Source organism: Gastrolobium bilobum, unplaced genomic scaffold (genome assembly GCF_033153095.1).
Source record: "Gastrolobium bilobum isolate Gb01-03AN ecotype WA unplaced genomic scaffold, APGP_CSIRO_Gbil_v1 utg3268, whole genome shotgun sequence".
Lineage (NCBI taxonomy): Eukaryota > Viridiplantae > Streptophyta > Magnoliopsida > Fabales > Fabaceae > Gastrolobium > Gastrolobium bilobum.
The window spans coordinates 1,258,909-1,274,513 of NW_026899992.1; the positions used below are offsets into that span (position 1 = coordinate 1,258,909).

Sequence of the window (15,605 nt, forward strand, 5' to 3'; positions counted from 1 at the left end):
CAAGGTTCGTCTCTTTCTAAGTGCAAAAGCGTACAGAATCTGCACACAATAAAATAAAATTAATGAATTACCATTCAACCTTTTGCTTATACTGGATTTTGTGCAAAGTATGGACAACCTATACAGCTAAGATGAATATATACTAGTTCAGGTGGAATATGATCATTTGGCACTTCGGGCAGTAGGTTCAGCGTCTACTTTCACACATCCCTTCCATGTAGTCCAACTTGGAAAAAAATCAAATTTATTAGAATGCTTTTATTTAATTTTACGTAATTTTTCTCTTGTTAATACATATCTCATTTAATTCATTTTTAATTTATTTTAGAAAAATTCAAAGTGTGGAATAAATATCTTTTTGGTGAATTGAGAGTAAAAAACATAAAGCAGTAAATGATATAGCTTCTTCAGACTTGTTAGCTAGTGCAATTGATGTGCCTGAGGATCTACAAGCCAAGTTAGCTTCTCTGCCTATAAGTTTCAGGAACTTCTCTCCAAAGAGGAAACAAGGTAGAGGTAAAAGACTAGACTTAAAAGGGACGAGAAGGAGATGCAAATTCCAGGATTTTTAACAGGGATGCAAGCAGAAGGCGTAATTTTGATTAAGAAGTTGGAAGTAGAGGAAGGAAGAGTTAATAAGAGTCATAGAGATCATAGGAATATTGACTTGGAATAACTACATTTTATAAGATTATTTCAGGGAAAGGAAACAGTGTGATACAACTGGATCAGAAAAATGCAAGAACAGAAAAGAAGAACAGGGATTTTTGACCCAGAAAGAATGCTTTCTGGAATTTTTTTTATATCATAGAAACTGAATTTACAAACCAAACAGAAAGGAAACTATCTGCAGAAAATTAACGCAATTACAATTCAGATCTCCACTACCAGCTACAATTACAGTAAAAGAGAAAATATAATCTCAACACGTTAGAGAGGTGATGATCTGTCCCAAATCCAGGTCCCAATTCCAGTCTGAATCTCTCTTTGCTAGTACCTGGCTCATATAATTTCCTCAACCTCCTGCCACATCATTATTCCCTCCCCTCTCTCTACTAACAGCTCTAACAGAATTGCCCTCTGTTAGAAATAATATAATATTAAATAGCATTGTCTTATTTATTATTCTGTTATTCTAGCAGGTTATTTGGGCTTGGCCCATTAGGTCATTTAACCACTTTAAATAGAGGTCTTTTGTACCGTTCTATACACAATTGAATACAATATATTCATACATTCTAATTTGGTACCAGAGCTCTTTGTTCTGAGAATTTTCGCTTCCGCTAAAACCCTAAGCCCACTGCTTAGGCGTTCTCTCCTTCCTCCAGCTTGGTTCTACAATGTTCACGCGGGGTTTTTTTTTTTTTTAAAAAAAAAGTACTGCTCACTGCATCCGTACAGTCCGTACAGATTTCACTGTTCACCGTCTGTACAGTCCATACAAATTTCATTGTTCACCGTCCGAACAGTCCGTGCAGTTTTACTGTTCATCGCGTCCGTACAGTTTTGCTGTTCACGCATCTTTTCGGCCATTCTGAGACAGAACAACTCACCTTCCTCTCCTATTTTCAGATCTGGTCATCTCTTTTATTTTTGTGACGGAGGGCTCAAGTAATGTGTCCAAAAACACTACTGGCATCATCTCCAGTACTATCCCATCTCCATTCTTTTCTCGGGCCAGTGATTCCAATTGGAACAGTGGACGCGGTCGCTGACGTGGCCGCAGACAGAGGCCTCGTTGCAATTATTATCGGAATCTTGGGCATTTTGAAGAACGCTGCTATAGGAAGTACCCTCATTTGAAGCTACCGACTGCCAACTTTGCTCAAACTGATGCTACACCACCTGCTACTGGATTAGTAACTCTTTCAAGTGCCGACTATGAGGCACTTCTCAAGATAGTTCCTTCTCAGCATCCTACTCAAGACATTGGTAATCATGTTGCTTGTTTTTATCAATCATCTCTTGGACCCTGGATAATAGACTCAGGTGCTACTCATCATCTTTGTAGTAATAAAGATCTCTTCACTTCACTTTTTTATTCTAATAACCTACCCTCTGTCACTCTTGCTGATGGCACTGAGGCTCCTGCTCGTGGAATTGGGGAAGCCAACCCAACTCCCCTTTTAACTTTGAGTTCTGTTTATTATATACCTGGCATTCCTTTTAATTTAATCTCTGTTAGTCAGTTGATTCATTCTCTTTCATGTACTTTTACCTTCTCTAAACAATCCTTTTCTATGCAGGATTCAGGTACGGGAAATACGATTGGAGCGGGCATTGAGTCACGAGGTCTCTACTATCTGATTGCATCACCTTCTCCAGTAGCATGTTCTCTCACAGAGACTCCTGAGCTAATTCACAGCCGTCTGGGTCATCCAAGCCTCTCCAAGCTATAGCATATGGTTCCCTTTTTATCCAGTCTTAAGTCTTTAAACTGTCATTCTTGTCAGCAAGAAAAGCACATTCGCTCCTCCTTTGCTAATAGAGTCAATAAAAGAGCTAATGATCCTTTTTCTATTGTTCATTCTGATATTTGGGGTCCGAGTCGAACAATGTCTATTTTGGGTTTTCAATATTTTGTCACCTTTATTGATGATTTCTCTCGTTGCACTTAGGTTTATTTAATGAAAAATCGTTCTGAATTATTTTCAATTTATCAAAAAAATTGTGCTGAGATAAATACTCAATTTGGTGCTTCTATTCAAATTTTGCGCAGTGATAATGCAAAAGATTATGTGTCTCTTGAGTTTTCTAATTTTTTGGAGAAAAGTGGGACGTTACACCATATCACTTGTCCACACACTCCACAACAAAATGGAGTGGCCGAACGTAAGAATCGACATCTGGTTGAAACTGCTCGTACCCTACTAATTCATATGAATGTTCCACTTCGTTTTTGGGCAGATGCTATAATCACCTCTTGCTTTCTCATCAATCGCATGCCCTCTTCCGTACTCAATAACGAAGTTCCACATAGTGTTTTATTTCCAGGAGCACCTTCCTATCCTCTGTCTCCACATGTATTTGGATGTAACTGCTTTCTTCATGATCTTACTCCAAGAAAAAATAAATTAACATCCAAAGCCGTCAAGTGTATTTTCCTTGGATATACTCTTTTTCAAAAAGGGTATCGTTGCTACTCTCCTGATCTCAAGCGTTATATTGTCTCGGCTAATGTCACTCTCCTTGATCAACAACCTTTTCATTCTATCACATCTCAGATAACACAAGTTGATCAAGTTCTTCTTGTTCCTTGTCTTGATTTGCCTTTACCAGTTGCAGGAGACTCTATCCCGTAGGAGCGGCCCCTTGCCTCCATCCCTGAAGACCGTCCTTTTCTCACCTATCAGCGTCGTCAGACTGCGCCTCCAGCGGATTTGACCCTTACTGACTCACCGCTTGCTGCTGTCGACTCTTCCCCTCCGGATCCTCCATCAGAAATTACTCCCATTGCCCTTCGCAAAGGTATTTGATCCACTCGTAACCCTCATCCACTTTATAGTTTCTTGAGTTATGATAGACTTTCTTCACCACATTTTATTTTTGTTTCTAGTATTTCATCTGTTTCTATTCCTAAAACCACAGGTGAAGCACTCTCTCATCCGGGTTGGCATCAAGCAATGATTGATGAAATGCAAGCACTTCACTCCAATGGCACATGGGATCTTGTTCATGCTACTTCTGGAAAGTCAGTTGTCGATTGTCGATGGGTATTCACTGTCAAAGTTGGTCCTGATGGCACTGTTGATCGCCTCAAAGCTCGTTTGGTGGCCAAGGGATACACTCAGATATTTGGTCTTGACTATGGGGATACTTTTTCTCTTGTTGCCAAGATGTCATTTGTTCGCCTATTTCTTGCACTTGCTGTCATTCATCAATGGCCTCTTCTACAACTTGATATCAAAAATGCATTCTTACATGGTGACTTGCAAGAGGAAGTTTATATGGAGCAACCACCAGGTTTTGTTGCTCAGGGGGAGAATTCTGGAATGGTATGTAAGCTTCGTAAACCTTTATATGGCCTGAAGCAGTCCCCTCGGGCTTGGTTTAGTCGCTTTAGTTCTGTTGTTCAATCCTTTGGCTTAACCAGAAGTAAAGCCGATCATTCTGTCTTCTATAGGCATAGCTCTTCTGGCCAGTGCATCTATCTCCTGGTCTATGTTGATGACATCATTATTACTGGCAGCGATCAAGTTGGGATTGATCAGTTAAGGAAGTACTTATTCAAACAGTTTCCGACAAAAGATCTTGGCAGACTTCGATATTTCTTAGGGATCGAAGTGGCACAGTCTAGGCAGGGCATCTCCATTTGTCAGAGGAAGTATGCACTGGATATTCTAGATGAGACTGGTATGTTGGGATGTAAACCTATTGATACACCTATGGATCCTAATGTTAAGCTGTTACCCGGGCAGGGGGAGCCAATGGCAGACCCTGGTCGTTATCGCCAATTAGTTGGAAAGTTGAATTATCTTACTGTGACAAGACCAGACATCTCTTTTGCAATTAGTGTGGCAAGTCAATTTCTTGACTCTCCTTGTGACTCCCATTGGGATGCAGTTATCAAGATTCTTCGATATATCAAAAGAGCACCAGGAAAAGGTTTATTATACACAAATAAAGGGAATGCAAAGGTATCTAGCTATTCAGATGCTGACTGGGCAGGTTCTCCTTCAGACAGACGATCCACCTCGGGGTATTGTGTTCTCCTTAGAGGAAACTTGATCTCTTGAAAAAGTAAGAAGCAAACTGTGGTCGCAAGGTCAAGTGCAGAGGCAGAATATCGGGCAATGGGAAATGCAACATGTAAGCTCATCTGGCTAAAACAATTGCTTAAGGAACTACATCTCTGTGAACAGCAACCCATGAAGCTCATTTGTGACAATCAAGCAGCATTGCATATATCCTCTAACCCAGTCTTCATGAGAGGACCAAACATATAGAAATTGACTGTCACTTTATTAGAGAGAAGATTCAATCAGGAGAGATAGAAACAGCATTTGTCAATTCCAGTGATCAACTTGCAGATGTTTTCACCAAGGCTCTGAGAGGTCCCCGAATAGATCATTTATGTAACCAGGTGGGAGCTTATGATATATACGCACCAGCTTGAGGGGGAGTGTTAGAAATAATATAATATTAAATAGCATTGTATTATTTATTATTCTGTTATTCTAGCAGGTTATTTGGGCTTGACCCATTAGGTCATTTAACCTCTTTAAATAGAGGTCTTTTGTACAGTTCTATACACAATTGAATACAATATATTCATACATTCTAATTCCCTCCAAAACTTCTTCTAGAATATTCCTTGTTGCGTCAGCAGCATTCCCAATTGTACCCCTAGAACGCTTTCTAGAATAAACCTTTAAGGCCATCGCATCACAGTGCCAGCCAGCCTTTTATCAATGTAGTAAATTGGTGTTACACAGATGCTGGGAAAAGCATAGGTTTGGAAAGGCCATTTGAGGAGGAAGAAATTCAGACGACTGTTTGGATTTAGAAAAGTCTCCCCATCATTAAGACAAATGATCTTCCAAATGCATGGAGACAGCATAAAACCTTGTCCCCTGACATTGACATTTGTGTGATGTGGTTTTGGAATTTAAAAGCACGCAACCACTTGTTCTTAAGTATAGAATTGGCTTGGCAATTTTGAAACCAAATCTTTGCTGTTTCTGGGTCTCGGAAGCTTTGGGTTTCCCCTGCTACCTTAGGAGACTTTCTCTCTGTCCAGTATTAAGGTTTTGGGAAAAGCATGGATTAAAAAGCCCTTAGCAACTGTGCACGTTTTATTGGTGTTTGGTGCCTTTGGTAGAAGGATAGTGCAGGAAATGTTTTCAACCATTATATCCTATCAGATAGATTCCTGTCCTTGGCCTCCTTCCAAATCAAAGCCAAGGATTTCTTTTAGGGAAGGGGGTTCTTTACCTATTTTACAAAATGGATCAAGCAGCTCATTCAAGTAGATGTATTCTATTTCCTCTTTCTTTTGCTCTCAGGCCTTTGGCATTGTTGGAGGAGACCTTGTCTCCCCAAAACTGATATGAACCCCGCCGAGAGCGACGAGACCCATCAACGAATAAGGATCCAAAGACCGTTTCTACGTTCAAGTTTAAGGTAAAAAGACCATGACTCATTACCAGTAAAGAGGTAAGAACCTTGGTATAGTCAAAGACGCCACAAACTCAGATGGAAATCCATTTGATAAGTCGAAGGGTGAACACCACGGAAGAATTCCGATAAGTTCGAAAACTCGTCAAGGATTCAAAGAGAAAACTCTCAAAATTATGCATAAAATATTTGTCCTGTATTCTCATTGATAGTTTGCCTTTAAATAGGTTTATTATAATCCAAATTCAAATCTTCTAAAATTTAGACAAAATCTCTAAAAATAAGAATAATAACAATCTACGTCCTAAAGATAAGGAAACTTTCTAATTTAGAGCAATCAGAATAAAATCTTAATTAATTAAAAATAAAACAAAAGATAAAATCTAAAATCAAATTAAATCTGAACCAAATTAGCTTTGGCAACCAATGGAATTCGAAACACATCCCAAATCTTATCCTCCAAAATATGCCAAATATTTTGAAGCCAAAATTCTTGAGAATGTGGGTCAACCTTAAGGTGCCATAAATTTTATTTAAACTAGATTTCTTGAATCAGCCAATTGAATACTTCCTTGAATTCTTTTTCTTCAACTCCCGTAATTTCACTAAATTGGACTTGGACTGCACCCCTTAATATCGTTCTCAGATTCACATCAAGAACTCTATCTCTTTCTAATGGAATTTCCTTTTTTCATCAGAAAAGAATAAAAAAATAAAAGGATAATGTAATATAAGCTTAAAAGGGTTATTGTTTTCTAGCTCAATGGCATTGATTGATCCCTTAGCCAACCCATCTGGTGGAATAAGGCTTGGTTGTTTTTGTTATTTAAATAAATTTCTAATTATATATGTACTCAATTTGATACTCTATCGTGGTAAACATTCTCCAAACTGAGCCATGTAATGACTTATGTTAAAATATCAGTTAAAAATTCTACAGCAAGTTAAATACCTCACTTCAGTGACGCACCAATTTCTTGTTTATTGATAGAGTATAAAATTTTTACTAACAATAGCTCAAATTTTAATGTGTCATGTATTGACTTATTCAATAATCCTAATGAGACTTATAGGTAAGCAGCTTTAACTCATTGATCCCAACATGTTCTTAATAGAGTTAAATATAGGATAAAGTTCAATCACTCCAACCAGGAAATTGTCAAATCTGAATGTGTTAGCTATATCATACAGTCCATCTCACAATACATAATCCTTATTTAGATCTATTACATTTAACAGAGTACAGTCAGCTTACCAGCCAACAACCAGGTCCAGCCATAATATAGTTTATATATAGTAAACAGTAACACTATAGTTCATGTAGTTGAAGCTTACCTCGTTTTCAGGGTGTAAGCGTGACTGAAATATTATTGATACTGTTTGAAGGGTCTTGAGCTGAACACCTTCATCCCCCATTTCAGCATGCTGCAGCAGTCAGAGGACAGGAAAAATAAAGATTGGCAGTTTATCATGCATGATTTAGCCTTCCCGCTAAAATGAAACTTAAACATCATGTTCCAGCTCTTGCACAAATCCATAATAATTAAACTCAATCATTGAAATAATAAGATTTGGAAAAGCTTCTATAAACAAACATATCTAGGCCGCAAAATCAACATTATGACACAATCATTATGGCCAAAGAGCAAAGCCAAAAAGAACGATCCCACTGAAAGTTTTGAGAACGTCATTAGGTCTAACTAGTTAACTAAACTTACGTCTTTCAGTGTAGATAAAATCTCCCTCAGAGCTGATGGAGAAACAGCATCATGAGATATCAGTTTCTGCAGACACGAAAGTCCAATAATGCTAAGCTTGACTGTTCGGACCTCACAGGCCATCAAAAAGATTCGTAATATGTCCTCATTATGCGCAATTTCACTAGGACTTGACAATGAACGAAGCTGCAAGTGAATAATAAGAAATGTGAAGACTTGATGATTTCCATCCTTTATCTATGAGATGAAATAGAGAAAACGCGCACACACGTGACACTTTCAAAACTGCTTCTTAGTATCACACTTCTGCATCTAACAGAATAAATTCAGAACGCTGCCAATGAATTTTCTGTATAGTTCACGCTTCCCTGAATATTTATTCGAGCATCATTCAAAATTTTGAAAAAAAAAAAAAAAAATCACATGTTCCTCATTTTCCAAGCAACTTCAAACTAAAGCCTACAATTCAAACCAGACACACGCCATTTCAATAACCGTGATGACCGCCACGGAGTGGAAATTGAAATCCATACAGTCACATTTTCCTTAATTTAAAATCAGCTCCTAAAATAACAAAAAAAACTGCCGCACAATCTTCTGATTTGAAAAATGGAATCGAAATGCAGCAGAATCTCAGAGGTAACAAGCAGCTAAAACCAGATGCAATTTCAAAAGCAATAATTTGAGATGAGACATCTGCACTGAAGAGTAACCTTGAGGATTGCGTGCTCTGCGCCGTCTTTAACAGCAGGATAGCGACGGCGAGCTTCTGCTGAGAGAGAGCGGAGGTCGGATTCCAAGACCGCCATGAAAGCCATCTCGGAAGTGCGTCGATGGAGTGAGCACTCCTGTCAGGATGATCGGTTATTCTGAAATTTCACCACACGGGGAGACAAGCACAGCGCTCATAGATCTTGAACCAGCGAGAGGCATAGATCAGCTGCACTGCAAGTCACACGTGTGGAGGAGACATGGATCGGCGTGGAAGAGAAAGAGTTTGGGCTTAGCAATTATTTAAGCCCGCTAATAAAAACCCATGAGAATGCCTCTGAAACGTGGGCTCTTCTCTCTTCCTGACCAAAAGAAAAACCCCTTTCTTAAACTGACAAGTACACCACTACACGTTAAGGGACCTTTGGTACAAAAAAAAAAAAAAAAAAAAAATTCAAGAAATAATTATTATCGGAATGTAGTGAAAAATATATTTTACTAGAATGTTAATAAAAAATTGTTTAGTAGACTCGTATTTTCTCAAAAAAATAAAGTTAGTTTTACTAAATTTGTAATTGGTTGGTTATGAAATATTAATGGGAATGTAAAGTTATTTTACCAAAATAACCTTACTTTCACATTTTTTATTCAAACATGTGTTTGTATATCCCGAGACTCCATTAGCTGATGAGAAACATATGTCTAATCAAATAGTGAAATAGTACATTGAGTAACAATCACACGGAAATAACACAATACAATTATTAGGGTTATTTTGGAAAAAAAAAATTCGATTTTTGTGCCTCTTACGCTGGAGAGGAAGAAATCCAACTAATATGTGGTATTATTTGTTGGTTGTTCGTCTTTCATTTTACATTGCATTCTTTTTTCTCCAATCTCACTTTCCCAAGCTTTTACAAATAAATCTCCCACCTAAATGGTAACTTATGAAATCATGGCAGTTGATTGGAAAATTAAGAAAATAGATTTTAGTAACTTTATAGTTAGTTACATATATATGTCCATATTATCACATTATCAACCATTGGTTTTTTAATTAACAATTATAATTATGTTATTTAATCTCTAAAATATAGGCTATTTGACCATTTTGCCCCTCATTAATTAATTAATAACCATTTTGTCCCTGATTCGAAACTATCTACCAATCTGCCACTCTTTAATCGACTAACTTGAATTTTTAATCGACTACATGGTTGTTGGGAGATTTAATCGACTAAATCTCCCTACTTAATCGATTAAAAAATCATACTGACTTGTTTTCCTTTGTTGTCTGTTGGGAGATTTAGTCGACTAAATAAGGAGATTTAGTCGACTAAATCTCCCAACAGCCATTTTTGCTTGTTTTGACCATTTAATCGACTAAAAATGCAAGGTAGTCGATTAAAGAGGGGTAGATTGGTAGATAGTTTCGAATCAGGGACAAAATGGTTATTAATTAATTAATAAGGGGCAAAAGGGTGAGAAAGCCCTAAAATATATCCCTTCCTTTAGAGAAACCAAATTCTTATTCTCCCGGGAGCATGCATAGCAAAAGAAAAGGAGATTAATTCTAGTTGGAAACAAAAATTCTAAATAATTTACTCTTCCTCTATTATTTAAAGAACGACATATATCATTTTCTATTTATTTTTTTTTATATCTAAATTCAAATTATTTTAAATTTCATACATGATTTTTAATATTTTTATCATTTAATCTATATTTGTATATTTAAATTAAATTAATTATGCATATCTTTTTTAATTTTAAATATTATTTTGTTAAATATTTTTTCTATCTTTATTTATACTTTTATATTTTACCAAAATTTAAAAATACTGATATAATACTAGCTCCTATAACTTTAATTTTGTATTAGCTAAGTTCAAGAAGAGTTGAATAAAAGAGGTAAATAAAAATGTCTAAATAAGAAGAAATCATTTAAAAGAAATATTAAAGAAGAAGATAAAAATCTATACCAAATAATAATAATAATAATAATAATGATAATAAAAGTCAACAAGGACTTCATGCATCAAAATGATCACAAGGCAAACACATATTATAAGCAGAAGTGTTAACTTGGGTTGCTCCGAGAGCCTAAGCCATTAAGGTAGTTTGCTGCCAAACAAAGTTAAATTTAAGGTGATATTCCACGGTCATAGACGTAGAAGAAACCACATTGATACCTTGATGAATGATGAAGGTACTTGGGTGGGAGAGTCCTCGAGACTAATGACCATGGTAGTGGAGTTTTATAAGAACCTGCACAAGGAAGAAGCTATGTGTGACCTATCTTCCCTATTAGGAATAGATTCTCTTATCTCGACCAAAGAGACCTATAGAAACTAGAGGAATTCCGGACACGATGTTCTCAGTGGGCCGTACAAAGCATCTAGAATTTATGGCATCCATGGGTTATTCTTCGAATCCTAGTGGAATGTTGTGGAAGATTCGATTTGCTCATTTATTGAAGATGTTCTTAACAACCACCAACGAGTTTAAAATGTTAATCAAATTTTGCTTTGTCTGATCCCGAAAGTGAATGTTCCCCAATTGTTTAAGGACTTTTGCCCAATTAATTTATGTAATGGTAGCTATAAAACAATGACTAAACTTCTTGCTAACCATTTGAAAATGCAAATGGCAAGGCTAATAATACCAAATCAATGTAGCTTCATAAAAGGTCGACAAGAAATAAATAATGTCATAATTTCCCAGGAGTTGATCCATTCCATGAGGTATAAGCGTGGAGATAAGGGATGGATGGCCATCAAGGTGGATCTGGAAAAGGCTTATGATATGATTAGTTGAGATTTCTTAAGGGACACCCTTCAAGATGATGGTTTCCCACCACATGTCATTCACCTAATTATGTGGTGCACAATGTCTTGTTCGATTAATGTACTTTAGAATGGCAAAACTACAAAGGAGTTCCACCCATCTAGGGGACTAAGACCGGAGGACCCGTTATCCCCTTATCTCTTTGTCCTTTGCTTGGAAAGACTAGTGCACTTTATCACCTTGTGCTTGGAGGAGAAGAGCTGGAAGCCTATTCTAATAAAGAATGGGGCTCCCCCGATCTCCCACTTATTTTTTGCAGATGGTCTTCTCCTATTTGTGAAGGCATCCCAAGAACCAACAACCAATATTCATTACATGATGGAGTTATTTGTGCGTCTCTCGGTCAACGTATGAACCACAGAAAGACAAGAATTTTTTTCTCGAAATGTCAGCCATTCAAAAGAAATATATCCGAGCTGCCAAATGGGATACTCAGGGTGTGCATGACAACCATTCTATTCCCTAGCACTGTTTCTGAAAAGAAACAATTCTTTTCTATTTCTGTTCCTTGGAACAGTTTCAGAGAAAAAAAATGTGTTTGATAACATGTTCTATTTTTATTTCGAGAATGAGAATTGCGTTTGATAACATATTCTATTTTTATTCCAAGAATGAGAATTGCGTTTGATAACATGGCAAATAATATAATAAAAAATAATTCCTATTAAATATAAAAAAGATTGGATCATCACTTTGCTTTCCATATGGTGTGGTTGTGGTGGTGGCGGTGGCGGGGGGTGGCATGGTGGTGGTGGTACGGTGACAGTGACGTGGTGATGATAGTGGTGGTGGTTGTGACAGTAGTGGTTGCGGCAATGGCGGCGGCGGCGGTGATAGTGGTGGGGATGGTGGTGGTGGAGGTGAGACAATGGCTACGACAATGGTGGTGGAGATGTGGTTGGTGGCGGCGACAATGGTAGCGGTGACTTGGTGGTGGTGGTGGTTGTGATGACATTATGGAGATGGTGGTGGTGGTGGCAGTGGCTGCAGCGCTGGCAGTGGTGGTAGGTGACAATGGTGGTGGTGGTGGTGGTTGGTAGCGGCGGCGGTGCCGGCGGTGGCTGCGGCAATGATAGTGGTGGTTGGTGATAGTGGAGGTGATGGTAGCGGTGTCGTTGTCGTGGTGATAGTGGTGGTGGCGGTAGTGGTTGCGATGATGGTGGTGGTGGTTGCAACGGTGGTAGTTGTGGTGGTGGTGGTGATAGTTGCGGTGTCGTTGTGGTGGTGGTAATGGTGGCGGCAGTGGTTGTGATGATAGTGGTGGTGGCGACGGTGATAGTGGTGGTTGCAATGGTGGTAGTTGTGGTGGTGGTGATGGTGGCAGTGCCGTTATGGTGGTGATGGCGATAGTGGTTGCGATTATGGTGACGGTGACAGTAGCAGTGGTGGTGGTGGTGGTGGTGGTTGCAGCGGTGGTGGTGGTGGTGATGGTGGCGGTGTCGTTGTGGTGGCAATGGCGGCAGTGGTTGCGAATATGGTGGTGGTGGTGGTGGTGGTGGTGGTGACGGTGACGGTGACGGTGATAGTGGTGATGGTGGTTGCATCGGTGGTAGTTGTGGTGGTGGTGTTGATGGTGGCATGACGGTTGTGATGGGTGGAGGTGGTGGTGATGGTGGCGGTGGCATCGTGGTGGTGAGGGGTGGTCATGACAACACTAGTGGTACGACGGCGGCGACGACGATGGTGGCGGTGGTCGTGTTGGGATGATGGAAGGGTTTCTCATTTTGTGCTCGGGAATAAAAAAGCAGAAATTTTCTGATTCTTTTTTCTGTTTCCCAGCACAAAAATTAATTTGGTTCATCCCGGAAACAAACAAATAAACTGGTTTTACCAAACGAGTTTTCTATCCATTTCTGTTCCCAGGAACAGAAATTAAAAAAAAAATGATTATGGGAAGGTTGTCATGCGCACCCTCAATGACTTCAAATCTAGGATGATACCTGGGTATCACTTTGCAGTGTAAGCGGGCTGGGAGGGCTACTTTTATCTATATCATATATCACTTACACTCTCGTTTAAATTGTTGGAGCCATACTTCCATGTCACTATTGGGTAGAGTTACTCTCTCAAAAGTAGTCCTTCAAGCTATCCTCACCTATCTGATGCAAGTTGTGTCCTACCCGAAACGTGTGCAGTGTTATTGAGAGACAATGTGGTTGGCTAAGACCTATAGAAATGCAATTATGCATGGGAAAGAGGAGGATTGGCAAGCATATAAAGCTCATATAATTATTCTAAAGGTGACAGAATTTACTGATTGCTGGAATAATTGTCATGGGGCAATGATTAGGAGAAATTCAACTTTTATTTCGGTGAGTTGAAGACCATTTGATTATGGGTTGATAAAAATTAATATGGATGGGGAAGCCAGAAGACTTAATGGTGGTGCTACTTGCAGTGGAGTGTTTAGAAACGCATCAGGAATTTGGATCCAAGGTTTCACATATCACATTAGACAGTGTTCAGCCCTTGAAGCTGAACTTTTGGGTGTGCTCAAAGGTTTGGAATTAGCCCGGGAATGTGGCTAGAAACATATTATCTTAAAAAGTGATTCAAGCTCTGTAATCATTTTTCTCACCAAAAATGGAGGAGCAGCTCAAGATCCACGGCTAATGGCTTGCATTCAAACATGGCTATTGAAAGACTGAGAGGTTCAACTTGTTCATTCCTACATAAAGAGTGATGGTTGCGCATACTGGTTGTCAAAGTACCCTCTGGACAATCCAATGAGGAATAATTTAAGTGTTTTTTTCTCCCCCCAGTATTTTGCTGTTTTGTTTAGTGGACTTTTCTAATGTGTGTTCTTTTCGAAAGATTTTTGTAATATAATCTCTATGGGGTTGTCTTAGGCCCTTCAAATTACCAAAAAAAAATTGTAACATAATATATATATAATAAGATAGCAGGGCCACATGTAAATAACGATACATTAGATTTTTTTTAGGTAATAATTACTTAGTAAATGTTATTTAGATTTTGATAAGATTTTAGTTAGATTGTATTTGGTTCTGTTAAAAGCTAACGATATGTAATGATTAAGAGTTGTCAGAAAAGAAAGAAAGAGGTCAATATGTTTATCTATAAATATATGTGATTGGTGATCGTATAAGAAAGAAAGGAAAGGAAACATAGAGGAGGAAAAAGAAGTCGAGGGAAAGAAGATAAAATAGTAAGAGAGAAAGAAGAATCGCATAACACAAATAAGAAAAATAAGGTAATATTGAGAGAGTAAAAAATTCTCTCATTTTTCTTTTTCTTAGTTATTCTTTTTAAAGTTGATTTTTAGAAAGTTATAATAATGTTGTTATTTTGCCAAAATTCTTTCTTAAATCTCTTCTTCTAGTTTTATTTAAATTATTTATGTACGTTTAAATTGTAATTCCTTTTGCAGTAAGACATAATAAGAATAAATTATTTGGTACCAAATGAATGTTAAGAAAATGTGTAAATTTTAATTGTATGATTCTGATGTGAACTGACCCACAAGGGTTTTGGATCAGACGGTTATAGAGTAAGAGGTGTCTTATCTAGCTTGAGCTCCGCTAATTAGAACATTTCAAATGCAGCGAGCCACAAAATTTGGCATTTAAATTAACTTCATTTAAATATTACATAATTTACTATTTTTTATTATTTTTTATATTACTTCATTTTTATGAACTTACTTGAGAGAATGATATTTTTCGTTATTACGACTGCAATGATTATAGTTAGAAAATCTCGATATTACTTAGATTTTTCTCACGTTTGTTTGTTTTATGCTAAACTTTATAGAGAATTATCATGCCTAGTTTGTACTTGCCGGGTGAAGGATGGGTAGTTATTATTTATCTTTATGAAGACCATTCAAAATTCTACATAGTAAATGGAAATCAAGGAGTTGTAGCTATATTCTATCTAGACAGTGTGGAAACTCATACTTATAGGCTAGATTAAAGTGAAACTTATGTACTATATAAATTTGTAACTTTAAATAGTTAGGAATGTAATATATGTATGGTACTGATATAAAATAGTTTAGGATGTAGACTTTATTGTAAGAAGTTTAGAATGTGAAAAGGTATGTGCTAACTCAAATCCATGTACAAAATAATGAAGGGTGTTAGTTTAACTAGTTGAGCTTCCTAATAAGTTTATATTCCTCTATATTTCTTGTTATTATTATTAAAATATAATTTAAGAAATAATGTGATATTCTCTATAATAGTTAGT

The 15,605-nt window shown here is 37.5% G+C and overlaps 1 protein-coding gene across 4 annotated transcripts in view; it reads right to left on the reverse strand.

The window, feature by feature from the left end:
- The window catches only part of LOC133294681 (uncharacterized), a 54,826-nt gene extending 46,091 nt beyond the window's left edge, over window positions 1–8,735 (reverse strand). For all 4 annotated transcript variants that reach the window (XM_061493403.1, XM_061493406.1, XM_061493404.1 and 1 more), the window contains exons 1-3: window positions 8,549–8,735; window positions 7,836–8,021; window positions 7,453–7,542 (exon numbers count right to left, since the gene is read on the reverse strand). In XM_061493403.1, the coding sequence (XP_061349387.1) occupies window positions 7,453–7,542; window positions 7,836–8,021; window positions 8,549–8,653 (381 nt within the window). In that variant the 5' untranslated portion in view covers window positions 8,654–8,735. The remainder of the gene's footprint in view (window positions 1–7,452; window positions 7,543–7,835; window positions 8,022–8,548) is intronic.
- Between the last annotated feature and the right edge of the window lie 6,870 nt (window positions 8,736–15,605).